Below are 27353 nucleotides of genomic sequence, written 5' to 3' on the forward strand. Positions count from 1 at the left end.
TATTATAAAACAAGTTTCAAGCAAAATAAAAAATGGTACACCAACTGATAATTCATTTTATGAAGTGCAAACAATAGGTTTGACAGCAACACTCATCTCAAATAATAATGTTCTTTTTCTATTGTTACTAAGTTTTTGATTATAATGTTTTAAATACACAAAAATTAATACTACTTGGCATGTCATATAGTTATGTATTTGTTTCAGGTCAATTTTATTTTGTCTTTGCTAATGTGGACATAAATATCTACAAATAAAAAGAGATTAGGCACATTATTTTAACAAATCATTACCATCACATGGTGGTAACTGCACACAGTGAAATGACATTCTGAAAATAATTAAAAAAAATTCCACTAATTTACTCTGGATAGATTTATTATTAAAAAAGTGAAACCAAATGTGAAATTCTATATCCAAACTAGGTGGAACTGAGTTTGAATTCATATAACAGTTTACAATGAAAATGATTAATCTTGCAGCATTCAGAAAGGTCTCAAAATCTGATAGAAACAAATAAAAATTGTTCAGTTTTTCTTGAAAAATCTAAAATATATAAATAACATCCTTTAAAATTATCAAATTGAATTACAGATACAAATATAAAGGTTAAATTTGAAAGGCAAAAGCTATTGATATTTATACAAATATATATGATACTTTATAACTGAAATCTATATTTTATATGAAAATTTAAATTTGTTGTAATGTTATTAATGCTAACACAATACAGTGTTGCCACCAAATTTTTATCTTAACTATCTGAATTCAAAAATATTTGATGACATTAAATGCCATTTTCTTAGAGAATAATAGTGTTCCAGTATGACTTAAGTGTTGTCAACTTAGATAAAGAAATACCCACAACACTTAAGACAAATAAATTGATCAATTTATATTTACAGATTTATCTACTGCGATAATCACCATATCAATGTTTCAATTCTTCACATGATTTGAAAAAATGAAACAAAAGATATGTGTTCTAAAAATTTTCTATTATGTTGTATGCTCTGATCATTTTTCACCATTTTATTTTTAGATATAAGACCATTTAAATGCCCATACTGTAGTTATTGCAGCAGAACAAACAGTCAACTAAAAGTTCATATGATGCGCCATGAAGGTATCAGTAATCTATTTAAAGTATATAATGTATTAGTAGTTAATCATTTTTTATAATAGTTTCTTGTTAGGAATAATAAATTGTTTAAATTATTGTTATAATTTAGTGTTCTAAATATGACATAATTGTTGTTAACATTTTGTTTAAAATGTCACACTAATGTCATTAATATAGCATTGCATATGTGTTATTCATGTTATAAATATTTATGAGACGAAAAGTTTTAAGTGTTATAAATTTTAGTCAGTTTAATTGGTTTGTCTACAATAATATTAGGCTCTTATTTGATTCCCTGCATCATTAAATACAAACTCAATTTGGCAATCAAACCATTTTCTTCTAATTTAGTTATAGGTCAGGGGTGGCCAACTTGCGGCTCGCGAGCCACATGCGGCTCTTTGAAGGATTATTTGTGGCTCGCGATCAATTTAACCGTGTTCCCTTTTAACTTTTCTGCTATTATATGTAAAAAAATTATTATCGTTCCGTATGTGTTTCAAAATGTCTTTTAAATTACTGAGAACAAATATGGAAGACTAAGTGCAACGTTGTTCAATTCAAGGTGAGTTTTCCATTTTCAATATAATTATGACACAAAAATCATCTGGAGAATTAGAATTAATAGAGATGCAAGAAGATCAAGCTCTACAATTGAAACAAAAGTCGACGTCGATTACTGAATTTTGGAAATTGGTACCAGAATCGAAGTATCCTGAATTAAAAAAGGCTGCTTGTCGAATTATTTCAATATTCGGAACAACGTACTTATGTGAATCATTTTACTGCACTTTAAAATTCGTGAAAGCCAAACACCGATCAGTATTACTAACCAGCATCTCAAAGAATTACTGAGAAGTGCTCTGTCACTAATTATTCACCAAATTTTAAAGAATTATCAAGACAAGTAAAATAAATGTGTTTAATTTTTAATATTTAAATTCAATACACATATTTTGTACTTTTACTTTTATGTTCTCAATAAATATAATTCAGGTAAAAAAAAATTTATTACCTTTTTGCATACCTTTCAAATACGTATTTAATTGCGGCTCGCGAAAAATTTCAAATTTTGAAAAATGTTTTTAGTGCCCTGTCACTAATTATTCACCAAATTTTAAAGAATTATCAAGACAAGTAAAATAAATGTGTTTAATTTTTAATATTTAAATTCAATACACATATTTTGTACTTTTACTTTTATGTTCTCAATAAATATAATTCAGGTAAAAAAAAATTTATTACCTTTTTGCATACCTTTCAAATACGTATTTAATTGCGGCTCGCGAAAATTTTAAATTTTGAAAAATAGCTCGACTCTTCAAGAGCTTGGCCATCCCTGTTATATGTATATCTGAAAACCTATGGATAACACTTTGCCTATTTAAAATAATTCTCATATAAATAAATTAATAAATACTAATTAAAATTATATTAAACTAAACATTAATAAACTTTGATTGTGGTATTGGCAGAGAAAATAAATAATGTATTATTTGTCAGACAAAATAAACAATATATTTCTTTCAGTTAAAATTAACGAAGTAAATTTAAAAATTCGCTGTAAAAACCTGAGCATTTTAGTCCGTGTTATTTTTGATAAAAATTTCAGCACCCATAATTAGTAAAAATTGTCCTTTCAAATAGAAAAAATTTTGAAATGAAAATTGCTTCATTTAACAAAATATCCTGCATTTTTCATACATTGTGTTTTATTAGATTTTCTCTTGGTAAAAATTTCGGTTTTCTTGTAAAAAATATCCAAATTTTGCATAAAAATGTTATTAGATGTATTCATTTACTGTACTCATATTTAATTACAATTAGATGTCACGTGAAATAAGCTTGGAAAATACAATTCCCAGTTTATATCAAATTAAATTTATACAGTGATTCAGCAAGTAAAAGGTTCAAAAACATATACATAATTTAGCTCATGTTTTAACAAAATTTTAATAGCTGTATTATGTTTTTTAGGTATCAAACATTATATGTGCCAGATTTGCAATTACAATGGAGTAACACAGTCAGACTTGAACAGGCACCTGAAGACAAGAACCCACCTTTTGAGGTCCAGAAATGTGTGTGCATGTTGTGGAACAGGTTTTCACACGCGGAGTCTGTCAGATGAACATTATAAGAGCTGCCACCTGCAGCAGGCAAATTCAAACAATAACACAGAACAGAGTGCTAAAACGCAACCTGAGGCTGCTCCCACCAACACCACCAAGGTATCGACGTCCAACAACAGAAATCGGGTGACACGCCTGCAACAGTTTAGAGCACCGGATGAGAAAATCAAAAGTGAGCTCTACCAGAAACTTTGTGACCTGAATAATATGGGGCTTACGTTAGGAGATTTCTTGCAGCAAAATTCCACTGCTGTGAACTTTGAGAAATAAATCACGCACAACATTCCAACAGAGAGATATATTATGAGTATTCAAGTTAAATTGAGTGCTTGATAAGATTCCAATAATGATTTTTTCCCTTTAAGATGTAACTATAAATATTTTTAAAAATTTCAAAATATTTTATTGTTCATATATCGTACCTGGTTTTGTATGGTCTTTCTTTTTGAATAAGGTGTTCGAGATTCGCCATAAAAATGCTTGCCAAAAGAAATGGTTTCTTTTGCTTAGATATTTTGTGCTGTTAAAAAAATATTTCATTCTACAAATTAATAACTTATAAAGCATAAATAACAAAACATATATATTAAATTTATATGAGCATTTGGTATGAAGAGCTTCTGTGGCATTTTACTTTTTCAATAACACATAAATACTTTAATGTTTATTTTAACTTAATTTATATGATGCAACCCTTTTTGCTATGATTTTCTCCTTTTAAAACAACAATAATACTAAAAAAAAATATATGGTTCAACGTATTGGCTCAAATAATTGTTCCTTTGCCCAAGCAGGATGGTACGTAAGGATGTTACCCATCATATCGGCACACCATTTTGTTGCAGCCAAATTAATTTTAAAATTGTATTTTAAGAAAACAGAATTTTAGATGAGATTATCAAAATATAAAATTTTGAGTGATAGAGAAAACAGTTAAGGTTAGTAATTTCTGGCTGATAATTCAAGATGAGCTTGAGTTATTAAAATTAAATTGGAGATCAAAGGTGAATCAGAAGTCGTCATGGAGAAATCTTCAAAGGAAGGCATTGGCTCACATTGGGCTGTCTGGCCAACTATGATGATGATGATGAGTTATTAAAAATTGAATTATAGACACTTGAGTTATTGAAGTTCAGTTAAACTTAGAAACAGTATTTAGGCTTAAGAACTTGAGAGATGTCTGCTCTCTTGTATGAATTTTCAGTTATAGCAAAAGGGTTGTAAAAATTTATTTATTGGTATATATGGTCAATACTTTTCATATATTAAATGCAATAATTGGTGATGGTTTCTAAAGTATAGTGTTATTTAAGATTATAAGTGTGAAATCAATATTTTTATGTATAACACATTTTTTTCCCAGATGGCAAAAATGTATAGCCGTCCATTGCAAAATACGTAATATACATGACGAAGAAATGTTCTCTATTTTCGCAGTGTTACTTTTTGAAAATCATTTAGGAACTGCTCAAGCACCATTATTTCTCATGTTATTGAGAAGTATATTGATCTCAGAAAAATAAATGTGATCATGCATAATTTATGTGTGGTCTACTTTAAGAACAATTTGTCAAAATTTGACAAATACTCAGGGTATTTTCAGATCCACAGTTCACTGAACTGAAAACAAAATTTAGGAGACATTACACTGGATTACTAGATCTGCAGCTATAAATTATTTAAATATCTTCGATTTAACTTATATTTGTTTAGTTGCAGTGATTTCACAATTAAAAAAAATTAGAAATACATTGCAATTTAGTAGCTTATAAACGGAAAAGAAAGCATAAAAATTAAAATTAATATTTATAATTTGAATATTTAGAAATACTGTACAGAAAATACATAAATTATTGATGAATTTTTATTTAGAAATAAATAGAGTTAATAGGTAAAGTTCCAAAGGGCAACAATAATAAATTATTTATTTTCTAATAGACTGCTCTTTAAATGAGCTTAAAGTAACGGAAATATGAAACAGATATATAAAAATATCTTTAAAAAGTTTTAAAAAGGATTCACCATGAATATTTAAATGGTAATTCTAAGAAATAAGACATTTGTTTGTCTTATCCACCTGTAATAGATGAGGTGACTCATCTACCATTTTGGCATTAACTATTTCCATTTTCCCCAAGTATTAGTATATAGCAAGTTTGCTCTAAATTCTATGAAAAAATCACATAGGAATTTTTTAATTGATAATATACAGAATTAAGGCAGATTTTGTAGGATTTTAGTCTAAATTAGCAACTCAGTCAATTAAAATCAACAATTGTATTATTCTACTAAAATCCAAATTTTAATAATGGCAACTATTTAGGATGGAAAGGGTTTAAATGTGGGTAATACGGATCAAGGCACAGCACTTTTCTGTCCCATGGGTTTACCCACCGTCTTGCCATGGTTTTATAAAGCTACGAATATTCCCTGCAAGTTTTTTGAAAACTTCGATGACACTAATGCTGTACTATCTTTGGCAAATTCAATCATTATCCAAGTTTGTTGCTCCTGTTTTGAAAACAGAAACAATAACATCTTGACAATATTATATTAGAACAACAAACACAAAGCTCAACTTCTCATCACATCAGTGTGTGATATTGGAAGCAAGAGTCTATTTGCTTTAAGATGAGGCAGGTATGTAATGTGCAGTATGAGAGTTGTGTTATATAATGCTTCTACAGCAGTGTTGCCACTGTTAAAGTTCATGTATGAAATTTGCAAACAAATGTCATGGAATAATGGGCCTAGTTTTCTCCTTAATGGCTGTGAGTCTTATCTTTTTCATTTAAGGGCCTACTGTCTAGGCCTACTTGTATCTAGTAAGTGATTTACTTGATAAAAGTTAAAGAATTAGAAAAATTTGATAAAGAAATTTATTTGGAGACAATTATTTTAGCGAATCTTCATTAGCGTGTGAGTAAAAACTAATAATATTAAAAAAAATAAAATTAGTAAAACAACAAATTTAGGTATTAACGTAATACATAATTATAAATTGTCTTACTTTTTCTATACAATATTGTTAAAACAGTATTGTCACAAAATTATTATTTAAACTAACCATGATCAATCATGTTGTTAACTAATTATCGTAACTAAAATTTTGCTAGGCTTTTATACTTTAAATTCATATAAACGATTCAGATAATTTGAATTTCCATCAATATGAAATTTAGTTTTCTTAAAAGGTCCTAATAATACTTAAAATATTGAATTAAGTTGTCTTTAGTTCTAAACTAAATTAGATGTAAAAATTTTTTTTCATCTGTAAAATAAAATAAGTACAAATTATTTTGCTAAATTTAAAGGATTTGGTCACTTAAAATAAACTGGATAAATTTTTCATGACAATATGGCCAATACATAATATTTTCACATGAAAAAAACAACATTTTTTTAAAAAAAAAAAAAACTTATAATTTGTGTTATTCACAATTTTTAAAAACTTCACAGTAAACAATTTCATTTAGTTTATCAATGTACTTTTAAAATAAATAGACAATGTATTACAGTTTACTAATAAGTAGTAAACTCTGAGATTATGGAACTTTTAAACAGAAAAACAGTTTTGAGAACTTATTAAATAAGCTTCATAGATAAACTTTAATACATTGAAGCGAATATAATCGCAACAGTTTACAAAGGAAAAAAAATAATAATTGACAATGAAAAAGTGAATAATTTTTTCATTAATACTATTCATAAATTCTCTTAATGCTATTTTTTGAAAATATTTTCACAATAATATCCAAACAGTTAAAATCAAAAATTTTGTTTAGTACATAAATAGCTCTATGAATTCACTCAATGATTTTAAGCATAATATTTTTAGCATCTTAAATTACAGTAAATTTGATTTGAACTTCAAGGTTTCCTCATTTATTCTTTATTATAAAATTTATTAATTTTATAATAAATAATTTAAATAAAAATTACGCTAAAGCCTTCATTCAGATTTTAATTTCTTTTTTTGAAATAACATATAATACATTTTAAGTTTTTTTCCCCCTACTATTAAAGCATATAAACATATTAAAATTAATGATGATATATCCAGCCTCTATACTTCAAATTATAACAATGATAATATTTGAAAAGGTTTTACAGTAGTTCCTATAAAACTTTTAGTTAAGGAAGAATAATCTTTAATTTTAATTTCAAAATAAAGAAATATAAGTTTTAAGTTGACAGAAAGCTTTTTAAGTCATTACAAATCAAAAAAATAAAGAGAGGGAGAATCAAGCAAATGTTCATTAAAGATGGGCACTAAAATATTTTAGCGTTGACGTGAAATTGAGTTAAACAGGGTGAATTTAATTAAAAGATATATTTTATAATTTAATTTTTAAGTATGTAGGACTCAAATATATCAAACAATACACATAAAAAACTATAAAGAGTTGACTCAAAAACATTCCAAGGTGACCACAAAATCCCTGATTTTCCTAGACTAATTTTATTACTTATAAATTTTTTTCAGTTATACCTAGTTCTTACACATAAAATATATTACAAAATACTTATAACCAGCTATTAGTATTTTATTAATTATAAAAACAAGGTTTACAAGACTTATTTTTTAGAAAAAAATCTTGAACTTTAAGGCACCTCAGACTTAATTAATTTTTCCTGACTTCTTGTTTATTTCAATTGAATTTCTCGATATTTTCCTTATTTTTTGAGATAGATAAAATTCCTCGACTTTTCCATATTTCCTATTCTGTGACAACCATGCATTTTTAATAATAGTTTATGAATGTGTTTTATCGTAATTAAATTACAAAAATATGAATTTAAAAGTTAATGTTGGATGGGAAAAATTAAATAAAATAATAAGCTTATAAAACACCATGCATTATTTTTATATGCTATTGAAAATAATTATTTTATGGTAAAAATGTTTTAAACTACGAAAATATAATTAAATTTTTTCCAACTTTCAGTGGATAATTTAAAAAGAAAATGGTTTATTGCAGGATTAGAAAGAAAAAAAAATCATCTCTCATACTTATGGTTTTATATCAAAAATTAAATACTAGATTTATTATACGCAAACTCTTAGATTTTAGTTTTATTTTATAGAAAATAGAAAACGTATTAAAGTCAAGTGAAAATATTAAGAATTTATTTCAGATAGAAAAGGTATTCAATTTCATGTTAACTTTGGATAGTTATATGAATAAGATTTCCTTAATAAGTACCTAATTCATACTTTAGAATATTTTTTGTTGCATTTTATTCACTGAAATCGGATCTATTACCAAATTTTAGATTTAATAAAGATTATAAGCATTTTTAAAACTTGAAGTTTGAAAAAGTTTAAAAAATGTTTACAACTTTTAAATTTTGTAACTAGGTTTAATAAAACACATTTCTGTAAATGAAATGAAACAAAAAATATTCAATATTCAAAATATCCAGTTACTTAATCTTCCACAAGTTAACAAAATGGAAGTGGAATTCTTTTGTCTCTGAAGTTATGACTTTTAAACTATAAAATTATTTTATTCCAATTAGATTCTAAAATAAATTGTAAGGTTTATCTTAGATATAATACAAAGGTTTCTGTCACTACCTTTTTTATAACATGATCATGATAAACTGGTGCTTTCATGCTTTAATGTATCCAATAGTTGTGTAATAGTGTTAACATTGATGCACAAATGCCACAATTCTGTCCATTTATTTTACTGTGTTTCATAAAACATTCTTAGGGAGCTTTTCAGTGTTAGACAAGTAGTCCGAAATACAACTTTTAAATGCTCAACTATTTATTTGCTCTTTACAATTTATGTGAATCCTCAAATATTGTTTTTTCCAAAAACCTTTTTACCTCAACCATATATATAGTGCTTTAAATTATTGCATTACTGTGTATATATTGTATATGTGAGTTATATTTGTGTTGCATTTGTGTCAATAGATGTGATAATTGTGTTCTGTGCTGCGATGTGATTGTAATTGTAGGCTTGATGACATATTCTTTAGATAAAGAAAGACATTGTTAAGTGTTATATAATGTAGAGATGAATTTTATGTACAATTTTATAAGATGAAGAGAACTACAACATACCTCAATGATTTAAAGCAATAAAAAGAATAAGGAAAATCTCCTGCTATTTCTTAATCAACATTGAGTTTAATAATTCATTTGTTAAATCAAGGATTAAAAACCAGTTACATTGACACAGAAACGTTACTACAGCCACACCCGCATCTTTCATTTTCCTGTATGCATTGTCCTGTTTTAACGGTCCTGTCACAAATGCTATTCATATAGTTAATAATACCCGTTTAGATCATTTTTGAAACTAGCAGACTCCTACCTCCATTGCTTAGAAATTCAAATTTCCTCAAAAATATTGAAGCTATTTCACAAAATAGTAACTAATGATGAAGAAGATATAGAGGATTTCTTACAGTTTGGGTAAACTGCTTCAGACATCACATTTGATGTCTGAGGACATAACCAAGACTCAAAGTCTTTGAAACAATAAGAAACTTTCTATATTCATAGAAAATCAACAGCAATCTGTTACATATGTTAATGTGTCAGGAACTAAAGATTGTGTTCTAACTGAAATTTTGAAATATTTTAAATAAGTAAATATATTCCATTCATTCTTCTTTTGCATCAAGTACATAATTTTTCAATTAATTTTTTTTTAAAACTAATTATTAAATTACTTATTTTAAAATCCATTAGTTCATTATTTTCTTACATTTTTTAGTGATTGTGCGATATTTTAAGTTGACCTGCACCGCACCGCAGTTATAGTTTGTAATGAATGGTCCCTGGAGAATTCCAATTGTTAACAATTAAACAATAAAGCTTGAATTTACTAAAATGTAAAGAAAAACCTTCTGTCACATTGTACTTCAAATGATAAGATTTTCTGAGATTGCATTTACTAAAATGTTAACTAGAAACTTCACCCAAAGTACTTCAAAAGTTAGACTTTCTGATACAGGGTTTGTACAATATTTAAGAAAGATAAATAAATAAATAGAAGTGAATTATCAATAGTGAATATTCTCTCATTTCAATTCCTTTGTTTTAAAAAGTCATGTCTAAAAAATTTAATATTTGACATAGCTTTTAATTTTAAATAAGACTGTGGTAATCATAAATGTATTATGCATCTTTATTTTTAAAAAAAATCATTAAAAAATTAGGTAATTTTAGCACAACTTTTTATTTTATCAAGATTTATTGACATATTACTTTTTTTTATTATCAACAATAAAAGGGAGTCCTTACTGAAAGATTTAAATTAGAATTCTAGTTTTAATATGGATTATATATATTCAAAAGAGTCAAAAAATTTTGAACTGCCATTTTTATCCAAATTAAAAATGAAAAAAAAAAAAATCAATTAAAATTCTATGATGAACACCATTTTTCTACATCAATGAGGATCAAACTTCAAATCAAATAATCACATATCAAAATGATTTATAAAAACCTTCATCGCTTGCAGCTTATACTTCTAATGATTACAAAATTAATATTGTTTATATTTTCTTTATGCTGTTTGTTTACTTTGAACAAAAAAAAAAAAAAAAAAAAGGAAGACCCAAACTACTTTTCTAAAAAAATTATTGGAGTTTGGATAATTGGATTTTATCGAACAGAATATAAAAACTCTCAATAAGCTGGGACCAGAAATTATATATTTACAAGATTTTTATTTTTTAAACTAGTATTTTTATTATAATCTTAGATCAATCAGATACTGATATAACACTCAACCATTACAAAACAATAAGGTCTCCTGGCCATGCTTTGCCTTTAATTTTGCTGAGAAATAAGTTGCCATTTATATAAAATCAAAACAGAGAAATGAACTTCAAAAACTCCATCGCAAAACAATTTGTTAAAAAAGATATTATTTAGCAATATTACTGTAAATATTATTTTATCTACTTTGTAAGTAAAAGCTCAGTAAACTTTCTACTCTACTATACCGGTGTGGAGGAGAGGGGAAACTAAATAAGCTTTTAATTATTGATAAGTAATTTTCACAATTGAATTAACCAATGCTTTTTATTCTATTCAGTAGTATTTTTTAAAACCTAAAATACAAGCTCATAAAAATCACAGAAGTACATTGAGTATTTTTTTTTCTCGCTTAGAATTTTAATGATTTTTAACAATTTTGAAACCAGCATTTTTAGAAAGATAATTTTATATTAAAACATAGTTTGTTTGGAGATTTTTAATAAAATATATTTGTTCGTGTGTAATTTAAGTTAAAAGAATCTTTCAGCCTCAATTATTTGGTTTGAAACAGTTTAAGTGACTTATTTTCATAATAAATTCATAAAAACACAGTATTATTAATTTCTATTGCTTTAAAATCACTAGAAAATATAACACGATTTCTTTAGCAGTTCTATACTTGTAATGATATAATTAAAATTGATCTTAAATATTTCAAAAAAATTATACTCATGATATTACTAGAAAATGCAGATTAATACTTTAATTAATATTTTACATCACAACTTCAATAAAAAAAATTTATTTACAAAATTTAAGTGTACTATCTCCAATTTTTTTTATTTATTAGTAGAAGTAACAATGAATATCTATTATATATAATTCTCTTACGTGGCTCCCAAATTTTGGCTGTATTTCTTTTCCGCCGGTGGCAACATTTGCTTTGTTTTGTTTACGTTTTGAAAACACCAAAGCATTCTGCCTTTTAATGATGTGTTTCTGATCTAATATATATAATTCTCTTACGTGGCTCCCAAATTTTAGCTGAAGTACTTTGTACAACTAAATAAGATTCTTTTCACAACACTTAAATATTTACTTTATTTTCTTCATTTATAGAGAAAACAGTTGGCAAAGAATTCTGTTAGGTTAAAAAACATTTCGCTAAAAAAATAATGAATTCTAAAAGAAACAAAAATAAACAGCTTAAAAAATAAAAATGCTGTTGCCAGCCATAGAATTTTTTGAAAGTTAACTTAGCAACATAAATCAAAATGACATAGAAGCGCAACTGGATCAAAGTTATGATACCTGAGCGCTTGACGTAACAAATCCTTCAATTCTAAAAGTGTTGTATCGCCAAATACCCAAATTAACAATTGTGTTTTTAAAGAAATTCTATAAAAAGTTTTAGATTAACAACCTACTTCTACAACTGCTTCTTGAAGAACTTGGCTCATTGATTAAAAATATTGTTTTAATTTTACAGTACTAACTTTTGTGATAAAATTAAAAACTTATAATTGTTCTGCTTCTGAACACTGATGAAAACACAGAATGATGGGCTTCATCAATAATCAAAAATATATACATTTATTTTACAAATGCCATATTAATAGGGCCTTTCAGAGAATTAACATTACAAAATTATCTTCATCAAAGCTGATGCTTTACATCCGGCGTTCAGTGGCAGACTACTATTTCATATTGTTTTACAACACATGGCTTTAGCCCTCTGGTGGGAAAGACTTTAAAACAAAACTTACAACAGTTACTTTTCTCAACAACTGAAATTTAGAATAGTGTGATTAAGAAAAATATGTGAACTGTTTGCAATTTTAAATTAATATTGAAATGTACAGGTTTAGAATTTTCTATAGTGAAAAGTTTTCGGAACTTCAGTATTCAAAGAAGTATACAAAAGCTAAACATTAAGAACGTATCCAATGAGCGAGCAAAGCGAGCATTGGATTGCGAAGCAATCCGAAATGAACTGCGAAAGCAGTTCCGGGGGTTGGAGAGCGCCAGCGAGCAGGGGGCGAAGCATCCTAGTATTAATTAAAATCATAAAAAATTAATGTGAACAATATCCGTGATACAATAGTAAAATAACGTGAACAATAAGCAAAATTTATTTCGTTTTGTGAAGCAATAAGAAATAAATTTCTAATTTCTACTCAAGAATTTTTTTTGTTGTTAATTGTGAAACATACTTTAATCAATATTTTACTTCACAACTTCAATCAAAATTGAATTTTTTGTTACAAAATTTAAGTATATTATCACCAATGAATATATTAATTAATAGATATAAAAAATTTATGTGAACAATATTCTTAGTTAAATAGGATTTATTTCTTTTTCTGAAGAAATATATAAATATATATACATGAGCAGTTTATAAACTAGAATGCTATTTACAAATATCTCAACAATTGGTTCGATTACAGAATTAACTTTGATGTAAAAAATAAAAAACACAAAAGTCTATTTTTGAATACAGTTACCTATTCTGATAAAATGTTATTGAATTCAGATCTTGGATATTTTTCTACATACTTCTGAATAAATCCACAAGTAACTTTCACTTTCAGATTTTTATCGATGGCATATTCAAATGCAGCCTAAAAGGAAAAAAAAAAATTTTTTTTTCAGTACTTGCGAAATTCACGCATCAGTTTTAAATTATCTAACATTGGTAACATTAACATAAAAAAACAACATAAGTAAAAAACTAGTATATTTGAGGCTATAAAACATCAACATTATGAATTTTTTTTAGATGTAATCCCATGATATCTTTATTAATTAAAAATTGTGAATTTATTATTGATTCATAAAGTGCCTTACTTTCACACATACCATATATTTTTTTATCTTTCAAGTCATGTGATTTATAATTTCCAGATGTTTTTTGGTTTGTATTTGACCGTGCTAGCAATCATAAGACTGAATGAAGATGTTATTAAAATCTCATATAATGGTATTTCGTTTCAAAAAGACATTTTTACTGCACAGTAAGAATTCATTCAATAAATAAAGATTATATTTCTAACAAGTTGAAGACAATTTATACACGAAGTGATACTTGAATTATGCGAAAAAGATCCTTCATAAAAAGTACTCACTAGGAAGGAATAATCAACCAATAAAGTATAATTCCCTCCAGGTTTCGTTTTTATTTCTTATTTAGCAATTATTTCATATATATATATATATATATATATATATATATATATATATATATATATATATATATATATATATATATATATATATATATATATATATATATATACAGGGTCTTTATAATTAAAGTTCCACTTTGAAATGGCTATAAAAATAAAACTACCCGACCAAATGACATCAAACATGGTAAATGTCTATAAGAGGTCATGGGATTGTAGTTCCCGCGAAAAAAAAATAGTTCAAAAATTCACCACCAGCGGAGAATGGCGCTGTATGCAATAGTGTTAAATAAATGTGAAATATGCAAATTTGTTTTACACGTCTTTTACCGTAAATTTGCCATAAGCCTTGCGGTGTCATTGGACCTCGGTGTTTTCCTCTTACAGTACAGAACTTTTGTAAAGCCCTCCGTTCATAGCTGTCGCATTCATAGTAACATTTCAGGAGCAAAGCACGGTCTTGCATGGTAACAGACATTGTCGACTCAGAACACTGACAGCTCAGACAAGGCGCCTCACTTTTATAACTGCAAAGTCACATGACGTGTAAAACAAATTTGCATATTTCACATTTGTTTAACACTATTGCATACAGCGCCATTCTCCACTGGTGGTGAATATTTGATTTTTTTTTTTTTTGCGGGAACTAAAATCCCATGACCTTTTATAGACATTTACCAAGTTTGATGACATTTGGTCGGGTAGTTTTATTTCTATAGCCATTTCAAAATGGAACTTTAATTATAAAGACCCTGTGTGTATATATATATATATATATATATATATATATATATATATATATATATATATATATATATATATATATATATGAAAAAATGTGACCAAGCAGGGGAAATAAATGGGTATACCAAAGCAAAATAAAAGTTTATATTAAGTAATCATTATCTGGAATGACAGAAACTGAATAATCCACAATAAAAGGGCTTCACTCTCAAAATAAATAATAGAGTGTGAGAGAGCTTTTAATTTTCAATAATAAATTAAGAAGGAGAATTTAGATAAAGGAATAATATACGAGTTTTTAATGTTACACCCCCTTCCCAAAATTTTAATTACCACTAAATAAAGAAAAATAAAATAACTTATATGCAGAAGCATAATTAACATGAAGATTAAAATTAGTGATATTAACAAATGAGCAATACATAATAGTAATATGAATTGTAAAAAGTAAAACTCATGTAAAAAACGGTAAATAATTTAATATACTAGTGTTACTAATTTAACACACAATTTACTGTAAATAAATGTTTGTAGGCTATAATTTTCAATTAAATGAATTTTTTTTAAAAAAAATATAGTAATCCAGGCAAAAGATAGTTTTTCTGACTATCTTTCAGTTCAAAGTCATTTGTTCAGATTTCTTGATGATAGTTTTTCATCAAAAAATACTATTTTTCATTCTTACAATTTTCAATAAGCATATTTTCATTCTGGATTCCGCAATTAAAATAAATCCAGCTCGGTTTGAAATAGCAGTGTGGCCGAGCAGGAGAAATAAATGGGTAAGCCGAAGTAAAATAAAAGTTTTTTATTTAAAAACATGAAATCATTGTAAGGAGAGCAAGAAACTGAATAATCGTATTGCTTCACTCTCAAAAGCTGAATCTAGGGAAAATCTTACAAACAAGTTCCAAGAAACTCTTAAATCACATGCATAAAGGGAAACGTTAGTAATTACAATTGGCACATTAAATCAATCAGGGGAATGCTTCGGTTGTCATGGTTCGGTTTGAGAGAAAAACCTAAAATGCTAATTCTTGCATACTAAAATCTAAAAATAGAAAAAAATAAAGACAGGATGTGAATTTTAAAGTGTGAGAAAGTTAAGGCCAAGGCTTTTAGTTAAGGTTTTTATGTTCTGTTAATTTTATGTTTAGTTAAGGATTTTTATGCTACATATTTATATATATATATATATAAATTCATTTTAAGATACTCAGTGCAACAAGAATGAAAACCAAAGAGAGAAAAAGTAAAATGCACACAATTCCAAGTCACAATAGAGCAAAGCTAATAATATTATAACTGGAAGAATATTTGAAGAAAATATAAATCAAAATAAATTTTTACCTGACATGAAACCGACAAGAATTATATAACAGGAAAAATCCAAAAAGCAAAAACAGGAAATAGCATCTAAAACATCATAAAAGGTCATCATAACATCGATGGTATGGTAGGCATACCATAACATAAAGCTAAGCATTACTTCCCCTCGGTAGGCAATCCTCTACTAAATCAGATACCTGTTTATAAATCCAATCGAGGTACCATTATTCAAAAGTTTACGTAAAGATTTACAATTATTTAAAATAAGCATATCATTATTTTAAATAAACGTGATGCGATTAATTTGAGATAAAATTACGTTTCTGTAGATAGTAATAGAAATATTACAATTTTAGTCAATTAACTTTTTGAGTAGAAATGGAAAGTAGTTTCTTTTATCAAAAACATCAATTTGATCCTTAGACGAGTTTGTGATGAAAAATATATATAAACAACTTCAAAGGCTTCACAAAATCATGATAAAATAAAAAAAAACTTCTTTCACTATTTTAATTAAATTCAATAAACAGTTGTTCATTTTATTTTTTAAAATGATAATCATATTATTAAATCACATAAAAAATTAATTTATATCAAAATATAAAAATTTATATTAACTATAAATGTATGCTCAACAAAAACCTTTACAAGATTAAAAATTAAAATTTATAATTTGATTCAGCATTTCTTTAATAAAATGATAAAAAAAATTTTTTTCAATAATTTCAAAATGAAAATACAATGAGATTTGAAACTAAATATTTTTGACAGAAGTAAAATATTATATAGTCCTTATATTCCTAAAATGTAACAATTCTGAGAAAAATGAATTAATAATTTCATTTCTTTTTAAATTAAATGATAAAGAGAAAAATTATGTTATTTTGATATGACGATTAGAATCACATTAAATTGTTTAATGCATTAACAGAAAAAAAACCAAAAATTTTTTGTTTACTTTTAAAATTTATTGAGTTTCTTATTTATTTTTCTTTTCAAAAAAATGACCCAAGAGTACTAAAGATTTGAATAAAAAATCCAGCAAAAAAAAAAAATCTATAATAAAAAGCCTTAAATATTCTATACAATTAGTGGATGGTCCATCAGACACAAATATCAACAATTAAGAATTCATCATTAAATAAAATGAATAAAAGGGAGACAGAATCTTATAAGTGATTAAGCTACGTGATTTGTTGTTCTGGATAGACATGGAAATACTTTATTTGTGAAGGATTCTCTCGTCAATTTCAAAGATAGTGGTACTGATCTATAAATAGAACAATATGAGAACCTCATCAGCACGTGTGTGATAAAGACGTTAATGCTTCCTCAGTGAAGAAAGAAAAATAAAATTTTAATTTGCAATTGAGGAAAAAAATTTAGTATGTTTAGTTGGTCCCCATAACCACCAAAAATGTGAGATGTGCAGGATATTAAATAAGCAAGAAATCAAACAGATCTTTCAAAATGTACCAGAGTTACATGTGTACGTGCAAAAACTTATTCTTCGGAATCCAACTCAGTATATGTCCATGAAGATCGGCAAGTAATTCTCCAACATGTAAAATGTTAGGTGCTTTCATACCATATGGATTGTGGTATGCCAAAATGGATAACAGTTAAATGAATGTTGAACAGAACATTGAGAAAACCATGCTTTTTACACAATTCCAGACAACAATCAAATAGACATGGCGAAGAAAAAATCGTATTTTGGATAAGAGAAAATTAAGCACTTTTTACAAATACCAAAAGTAACCTTTTTAAGGGCTTTTAAAAAACAAAAATAAGCACCATTAAGCACTTTTTAAAAAAACACTTTTCATTGTTAAAAGGGATAAAAATTAAAAAATTGAAAACTACAGTAATTATGGAATAATTTTTAACATGTTAGTTAAATTTTTTAATTAAAATTAATTAATTAATTAATTAAAAATTTTTACTACCATGATTGATATGACATCTGTGACAGTCATTAAACTGAATTCAGATGTTATCATGAATGATCGAAATTAAGAGAATGTCGACTTTCATCGGTGAATGTCAACAATCACAGTCGCTTTGGTGAATGTCCGAAATATTTGTTATATCCGATTTGATATTAATTTATTCGTTGATATTATTATATTTAATCTGTATTTAAATATCTGCTGAGGATAGATTAGAAGAAACATCCGTGTTTGGAGAACCAGTTAAATGTATACTAGGCAGTGGCACTTGTCCTTAAAAATACCTTGACGTAGGGCATACCAGGCAAATGTATACCGGGCAATGGCACTTAACTAGACCTAGTATATATATTTCGGACATTTACCAAAGCGACTATGTTATTGTCAGCATTCGAGGGTGGAAGTTAACAACCACCAATTTCGGTCATTAACAGTAACACAGATAAATAATGCTCTTACACTAAATAACATAAAAAATAATTATTTGACGTGCAAGAAAGCAAGCAGTGGAATCATGAATGCTCTTAAGCATTTGTAAATTTCACACAAAAATTTTCTATTAGAATATATCTCTTATTATAATCTTTTAAGTAAATTTATAACAGGAAAGAGTACAAAACAGTGTCAAAGAATGGTAGACAAGAAATCATAGCGTTTCGTTTCAAATAGAGATTTCAACAATTTAATTTAGTGCATATGCACCTAAATAAACACACATCTTGTAAAATTTAAATAAAAAAAAAAGATTTTGTTTAAAAAATTTTTAATTTTACACATAAATTTCTTCTTAAGGCACAAAATAAATTTAACTTTGCAGAAATCTCAATAGCTTAAACTAACACTTAACTCAAACTTTTTTTCTAACAACAAAAATGATTAATTTTAAAGAACTTTTATCAAAAACAATATTCTAAAAATATGTTTAGGTATTTATCATACTAGACTATAAAAACATGCTAATTGCTTTTAATTTTATCAACTTGGTAATTTATAGAGCACTAATAAAATATTTTGTAGCTATAACATAATAACTGTTTATGATTAATAAATTAAAAGGCACATTATACTATTAAAGCAACTACAACCTGCGAAGATACTGCGAATAGTTTTAATAAATAATCTTTAAATAACATAGAAAAGCGAATAGTTTTAAAAAGAGTTAGCATGATTTGCAACATTTTACATATACTTTTATGTCAATATAAATTAAATCACAAGAAATTGCTTTAAAAGATATATATATATATATATATATTGTACTGAGCACAGGGGTTTGATGGAATTGGAAACTAGATTAATAAAACAGTTCACAAAATATAGCTAATTACAACTCAAATAACAGCTAAATAGAGTAACACGGGTTTCAAAACCTCAGAGAATCAATGATCTAATTCAAGTCAGAACACTACTGTGGTCACACACAGATTAATACACAAAACAATGAGACACATTCCTATTTTTGGCACGATTCTAGTCTATTCGTACAAAACTCCTTAAATATTAACAACTATTGCTTTGAAACTCAAAGTTTCTAAAACTGTCATTCTCGTCGCCAAGTCGGTAAAATTGTCTCTAAGCTGAGTTTTCCTTGAAGAGACATTAGGTGTTATTTTCTCTCTAAAATATGTTAGATTTTTTCTAAATTATGTTCTAACCACATTTCATACCGAAATTATTCAGGTACTGTTATATGAGTCCAAAAAAGAACTTCCAAAGAATCGTATATCTCTTTTTATCAATCTGATAAAACTTTTTCCTACATCCAAGAAACCTTATTAACTAATTTTTTTCTCCGTTTATGCTATTGCTAATGTGATTTCTAACAGCCACTTCAATAATAAAATTAAAAATTATTCTTACATCAGCCAATAATTTGCCAAGTCCTTTTCCTTGTAAGGATTCAGGCACAATAGTGTGTTCAAGTTCAATAAGAGATGGCTTTAATTCATTATACTGCAAAACAGCCTTTTCTGGAAAATAAATAATATGTAACTACTACAGAAATTTAAATTGAATAGTCATAATTTTAATAAATTTGTCAGGAAAGTACCACAAGCATTTGACTCATCATTTATATTAAACTTTACCATTTATCGAAAGGTTAAATTTATTTAGCTATCACAATAGGGCATGAAATTTCAGTTATGAAGATACTAGCTTGAATAAAATTTTAACTCGTCACGAATTTTATATTAATGAAAAAAAATTTTTTGAAACTCCACGTGAACTTTTTAATGACAAACCATAAATAAAAAATAAATGTAAAAACTTAAAAAAATTGAAACAAACATTTCTTGTATTAATATTAAATTAATTTTTCATTAAAGTAATATTTAAATCAAAATAAGGCTGCTGAGCTTTAGGCAGCAATGTTTCAGAAGCACAAATTTCATAAATGAAAAGTGTGAAACACAGCATATTTTGTTCAATATAGAAGAAAAAAATTATGCTTGACATTAGAAAACTTCCATGCTCTACTTCATCAAGATACAATAATTAAAACTAAATGAAACTTACTAGTGAGCCTTAAATAATTTATCGCCAATGGCGTAAGGAAATTTCAGGCCCTGTAACAGAAAGTTAAAATTTCATGCAATTCATAAATGTGATTTTCAGAAATTTTAATACAAACATATAGCCATGGTGACTCAGGGATAGAGCATTCACCTCCCGATGAGGTGAACCAGGTTCACATCTCAGCGGTGGCTGGTTGTCATGAATTCTGCTCTCTGCTTGATCCAGAAGTTCCATTGTCTTCTGGATTGAGTTCAAAATTAAAGGGCTATAGAATTGAACATTGATAGTTGAAAAAATCAAAATTGGGTCCTTAGTTCAATGACGATAATAAAATTAAATATCTTTGAGGGCAGCAATAAAACTGGTTGGTTTAGATTTCGCCAAATGTTTTCTGTTTATGCTATTTTGTATAGAAATATTTTCCTACACACAACTTTTTCAAAAACTTTTTTTAGTGTTGCAAACTCTCAGTTGCGTATAAAATGTGAGTATACTGTGCCCAGCTTTAGCAATATTTTTATTCAAGGCAATGGAATCCTGTCCTGCAGGAGGTGGTAACAAAAAGCATGCACGCTTTGATATATATAGCAGAGAAACTAGTTATTCATGTCATAGCTTTCATTGTTTAAGAGGCCTCCAAATTAGGCTTAAATGCAATTTACGTTTATGTCATGGATTTGAATGACAAATAGGCAATAATAAAACAAAAACACAATTAATTCTTAATAAAACAATTACAAACTAAACTCAGCGGCGCGACAGCCCAAGAGGGCCGAGGCCTACTGTGCCCATCTCAGTTTTCCTGACCTTGGGCTCTGGGGTGCAGGAGCAGATGTTCCGGTCAGGTGGTCAGCCGAACGCGGAACCCCCAGTGTTTAGTTCCCAAGCATGCTTGGTACTCATTTATCGATCCACTGAAGGGATGAAAGGCTGAGACAACCTTGCCCGGCCCGAGGATCGAACCAGGGACTAAAACAATTACAGCATTAACTTAATTCACAACTGTAGTGTTTTCAGACCCAAATGAATTGACATATAATGTAATATTAATCTTTTGTCGTTATATGATTGTATAACTAACTGCCAAGATTAAAACTTTAAGAAATGAGGGAAATGAATTATGTAAGATAGAGACTAAATTCAGTCTCTATCTTACATAAGATATAGATTATAATAAAAATTCAGTATTTAAATTATTAGAACAGATTATTTTCTACTTTATAGGCAGTTTTTTTTATTATCATAAACCATTTTTGGCACATTTTTATTATTGCTTTTTCACCACATGTCAAAAAGGAAAACAAATATTGCAACCCTACTAAATTTAAAATCCACCTTTATTAAAAGGATAGCTATTTTTCATGCATAAAAAATATGGCATGCCTAATGGGCATGTCTAAATATGGCTACATATTTCATAAATAAAAAATATGGTATGCCTAATGGGCTACATGTCTAAATATAGCTAGTTATATATTTCATAAATAAAAAAATATGACATGCCTAAATCAAAAGTAAAATAGAGAAATAATCTCTAATACTTGAAATAGTAGTCAAAAATAATTCACCTACAAAATATACTGAGAATATATTTCTTTTTTCATACTATACTTTTCACCAGGTTTTTCGTAAACTAAGCAAATTTTCTCTCAATTTACATAACTTAAATTCTTGAAAAAAATTTTCTAAATTTTACACTTTAAAACACGAATCTAAAATAGTGACAGCAATATTTAATATCAAAACTTCACTTTCATTCAAATTCACTATCCAAAATATAATAATTTCATTAATTTTTTTCTACCATCGTCCTTAGCATTGGATCATTTTTTTCATCTGTGTAGTAACAAATCTGCCAGATCCATCACTACAATGTCGACTATTCACTTCTAATATTATCTAACCCACATCAATTTTTTTTACATCTCTCTCCACTCATCATTTTAAACATATTTATTTTGATAGCTAGTTATAAGTAATTTTAATCTAATAGTTTCATAATAAGAATAAGAATTGAGAAAGATAATTTTTTATTAAGAAAAAAAAAAGACTAAAATTATTATTTTCAATAAATATATATTAATATAAGACCTGATCCTTCACCAAGTGAAAATTCTTTCATCTTATGGTCATGTTGCACTTGATATTGAGTACCATAGTATCGAGCCATTATCAATGTAGATATTTTCTTGCGAGTCACAATTCTTAACATTTTTTCTAAGGAAGAGAGAAATTTTTTAAAATCATTTAAGAAAATTTTGTCATATAAACACATATGAAACTTTTTCCAAAAATTAATTAAATGTGATATTTTACATAACATCCTACAAATTTTAAGAAGGGGGGAGGTAGCAAAAAAATCACTAGGTACCACAGGGTTATAATTTGAACTATTTATCCATAGCTTTTAAATATATTAAAATGCAAGTTTTTTATGAGGAGGCACAGTTGTGACTTTGATAAAAACCAAGATTATTTTAAAATTTGATGATTGTAATCGGCAAAAAAGAAAATTTTTTTTCGCTGAAAAAAAAGTACTTATTGGTTAGCTAAATATATTGTATTGTGACAACATTTTAATTTCAAAAACTTAATGCAAAATACCTCTAAGAATTTTTAATATTACAAACTAAATTAAAACAAATGAACCTAAATAAATGAATAATTTGGTACTTAATCAAATAGCATGGTAATTATTTACTTAATTTTAACCTTAAATAGTCAGAATTTTCTATTTATCTAAGTATTTCGGTTCTTTTATTCAGGATATTTAGAGAGATAAAGTCTGTTTTTTATGCATATAATTTAAAAAGTCAACCCTGGTTAGATAAGCAGGATAAAAGAGGTATTCCTCCCCTTTTCCTTCATTTATTGAATTCTTATATTTCTTCACATTCTTGAAACTTCAAATCTATGTCTTACTTCAAGTTTTTCATAAAATTAAAAAAAAATTTATAAATAACATTTCATGAGATGTGACAAATTGAAGCAAACAGTATGATTTAGCTATATTCATCATCATCAGCCCAGGGTAGACAATCGCCTTCCTCATACAGTAATTTAGTTATATACTATGAAAAAAAGATCATTCGTTAATTGCAGTTGGTACTACTATATCATAAACATTATTTATTATAAAAATAGTATAGTTAGTTAAATGCCTGTATTTATTATTTATTGTTAGATATCAATTAAAATGTAATTTTAAAAGTAAGTAAATAAAGTACCTAGTAAATAAAAAATAACAAATAAATATTAAAAAAATTATATATTTTTTATAAGCATCATTAATTGATAAACTGTAAACATTCACTTATTATTCCACTTTTTTTTCTATACAAGTTTGGCTGTTAAACTATCAAATTTTAATCAACAAATTTGACAATATATCATGCTCTATTTAGTGGAATTGTGTATTTGGGGGGGGGGGAGTGAATCTAAATTATAATACAGAAGTACTTTCAATACCATTACGTACACAAGAGAATATAGAGATATTGGCACTTCCTCAAAGGAACTGAAAATGCCACCCAGTTTTTGTAATACAAAATCTGTATGAATAATAAATTGGAAAAAAAGCATACTTTTATAAATAGATATAAATATGAGTTTTCTTTTAAGTTGGCCCCATTCACTTGTCACCAAAACACTATTAGGGACAGTGTTGGCTTTTTGCCAGTGGCAGAAACTGGTTATAACCGGTAAAAACTAAAAAAACTTCCATATTAGTTCTAGTAATTGCGTAATGACATTTTGTTTAAGTAAACTGAAAAATTTAACTTCATGTAACTGTAACAAACTTTTTAATTCATTGCTTGTAAATATATATTATTTTGTTTATATTAAATATAAAGAGTGCAGCATATCAAATATTTATGTAAAATGAAGAATAAAGTAATGTAATAATAAATATAAATACTAGATTTTAGTTTATTATATTAAATTCTGAAATTCAGTACCTAATTATCATTCAACTCTTAACATAACTGAATAGAGCTATTTTCAAATAGTTTTTTTCTTTTCAAGACATAATTTGCATGGCAACAATCCAATTATTATAACAGTAAAAGTTTGAATCTTCTGTGGATGGCAATGCCTGCTGGAATTGAGAGAATCTTCTCAAATTTCTCGTTCGTGCATAGCAAATTGAGAAATTGTTTAGGTTTAGAAACTGCATCAAAACTTGTCTTTTGTTATATATTACTGCAGAGTGCAAACAATGTAATATTTGATCTTGAATGATGATAATTTTGTAAATAAATTGTACTTTGTTTAACATTTAATTGTTTTTTCTACGAATTATCCATTATATGTGAATCTCAGTACTTACTTTTATGTCATTTTCTGAATTTCTGCCACAAATGTGGCAGAAAAGGGTTTTTGCCATGCCGGTTTTAACCGGTTTCTACCAGTGGTTTTAACCACCTTGGCAGAAACTTGCCAACCTTGATTAGGGATCTTTGTCCCTGCATGTGATTTGCACACCTCTAAAATTCAATGTCATTTGAGAAGAGTCTGATTGATGTTTTTTGCAGGAGAATATATTTAACCAACCAAGTTATCATTCCCCCTAAAAGGCCATCAGAATTAGATGAATCTCACGCAGTGAGAATTGCTTTTAACTATTTTGGTGCTGATTCCAATACAGATACAATTATGGCAAACATCTAAGCATTATGATTTAAAACAAGACTTCTTGACCTGGTATAAAATGAAAAATATAACTTTTGCATAGCTTTTTTATAATGTAACTTGCTGAATAATAGATAAAGGTTAAATAAAGAAGATAAAAGTTAATTATCATAGGTAACCAGTAAACAAAGAATAGGATGATGAATCTTGCTACATAAAATTAATGCTACAATTATATAAATGTTCAAATGAATTCAATATAACAGGGTGCGTAGCCAAATTATTAAATGAAAATAAGCACCTTTCAAGCACTAAAAAAAGATTTTTAGCACCTTTAAAAAATATCGTAATTAGGCAGGGTTGGAAATTTTCTGACGATTAACGGTTTTGTTTTCCTTTAACTGTTATGTCCAAAAAAATACTTATGGCATTGCTTTTGACAATTGTCAAAAATCATGAAATTTTGAAGCATGTAAAACGAATGGTGTTTTCATATGCTATGGAGTGACAATAGGCCGAAATAGACTGGGGTTGAATTATTTGTGAAAATGTTGAATAGAACAATGCGAACTGTGTCTTCTTGCATAATTTGTAGCGAGAATCAACATGGTAAAGGAAAAATCACATTTTGAAAAAGGAAAACTTAAGCACTTTTAAAAACACCCAAAGCACCTTTAAGCATTTTTTAAAAACACTATGCACTCTGTATAAGTTTTCACAACAATGGTCAGCAAAATTTGTAACATTAAATGTCTAAAATAATGTAACAACTTTGGCATGAAACATTTAATCCAGGGTTGGGGTTTTGGACTTCCTAAACTGGTTTTGGACAGGACATGTGGGTTTTACTGTCTTAAACTGTCCAAAACCTTTAACTTTGGTAAAATGTAAAAATTCTATAGGTGCCACCACTGCACACACAATGATTACATATATAATAATAATTTGATACTTTTTAAGGAATTTGCTTTAACTTATTAAAGGAAAATAATATAATAGGAAAAGATTTATAACTTTTGAAACTCCACAATTCATTGAACAATAAAAGTGAATACCTAATCCTTCAAATATGAATAAACATGCATTAAATACTGACAAATTATATTTTTGCATTAGGATAAATAATGCAATATTAATAATAGTTTTTAATAAAACAAAAACTTGTCTTCATTTTGTTTCCTGTTCAAAAATTAACCTTTTATTTTTCACAATATTTTTTCTTTAAATTATGACATAATTTGAATAAAATGGTTTTTGACAGGACGGTTTAAACAATGGTTTAATCCTTTCTGTTCTGTTTTTAAAAAATAAAATTTTGTTTACCTACAACTCATTAGTAAAAAATAATCTTAAAATAAATGTAAAATTAAAAGCACATATAAATAAGATAGCCTAACAAGTCAAATGAATCAAATATAAGAAAGGTACAAGTTTACACAATTTTCTGAGATATTTGTATAATAATGTATGAATCAGGTTCTCCCCAAAAAATTGGTTCCTAGAACATGACATTCTTAAACAGTAAAAAAGAGCAAAATAAAATTGTAATCGTTCTGTCTCAAACACGAGTTAAAATTTAAATTAGGTTAAAATACATCAGAAACAATAAGGTGCATTGGGAACATCCCGAGGTCTGACAATTCCAGAAGAGCAATTTTTTCTTGTATTCTCATTTGCTATATAGTTATAATAAATAATAAACTTCGCGCATAGAGTATTTCTGATTTACAATAAAATTCGTCTTTGTCAGTATTTATCGGAGAAATAATTTTAATATAGAAGAAAGAATAGCAAAAATAGCTACACACTTGGACTTTGCGAAAGTGCTTTGTTTACTATTTTCATTTCATAGAAGTTGCAGTTATTGACTGAGAATAATTTAAAAAAAAATAAAAATGCAATAAAACAGTAGGAAAATTCAAATTGTAGTTTTGATTTCATGAAACTTAACTTTAAACTAACTATAAAAAGTGAGAACTTTAAGTTTTTATTGTTCAGCACATTTTT

The 27353-nt window shown here is 26.9% G+C and overlaps 2 protein-coding genes across 15 annotated transcripts in view; one reads left to right on the top strand and one right to left on the bottom strand.

Annotated features, from left to right (window-relative positions):
* Nucleotides 1-9392, top strand: part of LOC107438301 (uncharacterized) — a 94340-nt gene extending 84948 nt beyond the window's left edge. For 5 of the 6 annotated variants that reach the window (XM_021146079.4, XM_021146078.4, XM_016050546.5 and 2 more), the window contains exons 5-6: nt 1043-1126; nt 3101-9392. In XM_021146079.4, coding sequence (XP_021001738.3) covers nt 1043-1126; nt 3101-3525 — 509 coding nt within the window. In that variant the 3' untranslated portion in view covers nt 3526-9392. Of the gene's footprint in view, nt 1-1042; nt 1332-3100 lie in introns of those variants that run through there. The other variant, XM_071178348.2, reaches the window with a different exon arrangement.
* Nucleotides 361-27296, bottom strand: LOC107438302 (protein NATD1). Of its 9 annotated transcripts, XR_006225648.3 has the most exons (6): nt 27155-27296; nt 22806-22931; nt 20058-20167; nt 13492-13608; nt 3678-3775; nt 361-546 (listed from the first exon to the last, which is right to left on the bottom strand). XR_006225648.3 is itself a non-coding variant. In XM_043046608.3 (5 exons), the coding sequence occupies exons 1-4, from the start codon at nt 27285-27287 to the stop codon at nt 13492-13494; spliced, it is 486 nt and encodes a 161-aa protein (XP_042902542.2). In that variant the 5' UTR covers nt 27288-27296; the 3' UTR covers nt 361-546. The 9 variants fall into 9 exon arrangements, 6 of the variants coding, with proteins under 6 accessions (XP_042902542.2, XP_071034454.2, XP_015906036.2 ...); XM_043046608.3 differs by lacking the exon at nt 3678-3775; XM_071178353.2 differs by lacking the exons at nt 361-546; nt 3678-3775 and adding an exon at nt 2989-3390.
* Between the last annotated feature and the right edge of the window lie 57 nt (nt 27297-27353).

Source organism: Parasteatoda tepidariorum, chromosome 3 (assembly GCF_982258835.1).
Source record: "Parasteatoda tepidariorum strain Cologne lab strain chromosome 3, Ptep-v5.0, whole genome shotgun sequence".
Lineage (NCBI taxonomy): Eukaryota > Metazoa > Arthropoda > Arachnida > Araneae > Theridiidae > Parasteatoda > Parasteatoda tepidariorum.

Bases quoted from the DNA above. Each gene is read 5' to 3' on its own strand.
- LOC107438302 (XM_043046608.3), bottom strand. From the start codon at position 27,287: ATGAAATCAAAACTACAATTTGAATTTTCCTACTGTTTTATTGCATTT. The intron at 22,932-27,154 runs GTGTGTAGCTAT...TCTCTTCCTTAG, and splicing joins AGCACTTTCGCAAAGTCCAA to AAAAAATGTTAAGAATTGTG. The intron at 13,609-20,057 runs GTAAGAATAATT...TTTTCCTTTTAG, and splicing joins TTGGCAAATTATTGGCTGAT to GCTGCATTTGAATATGCCAT.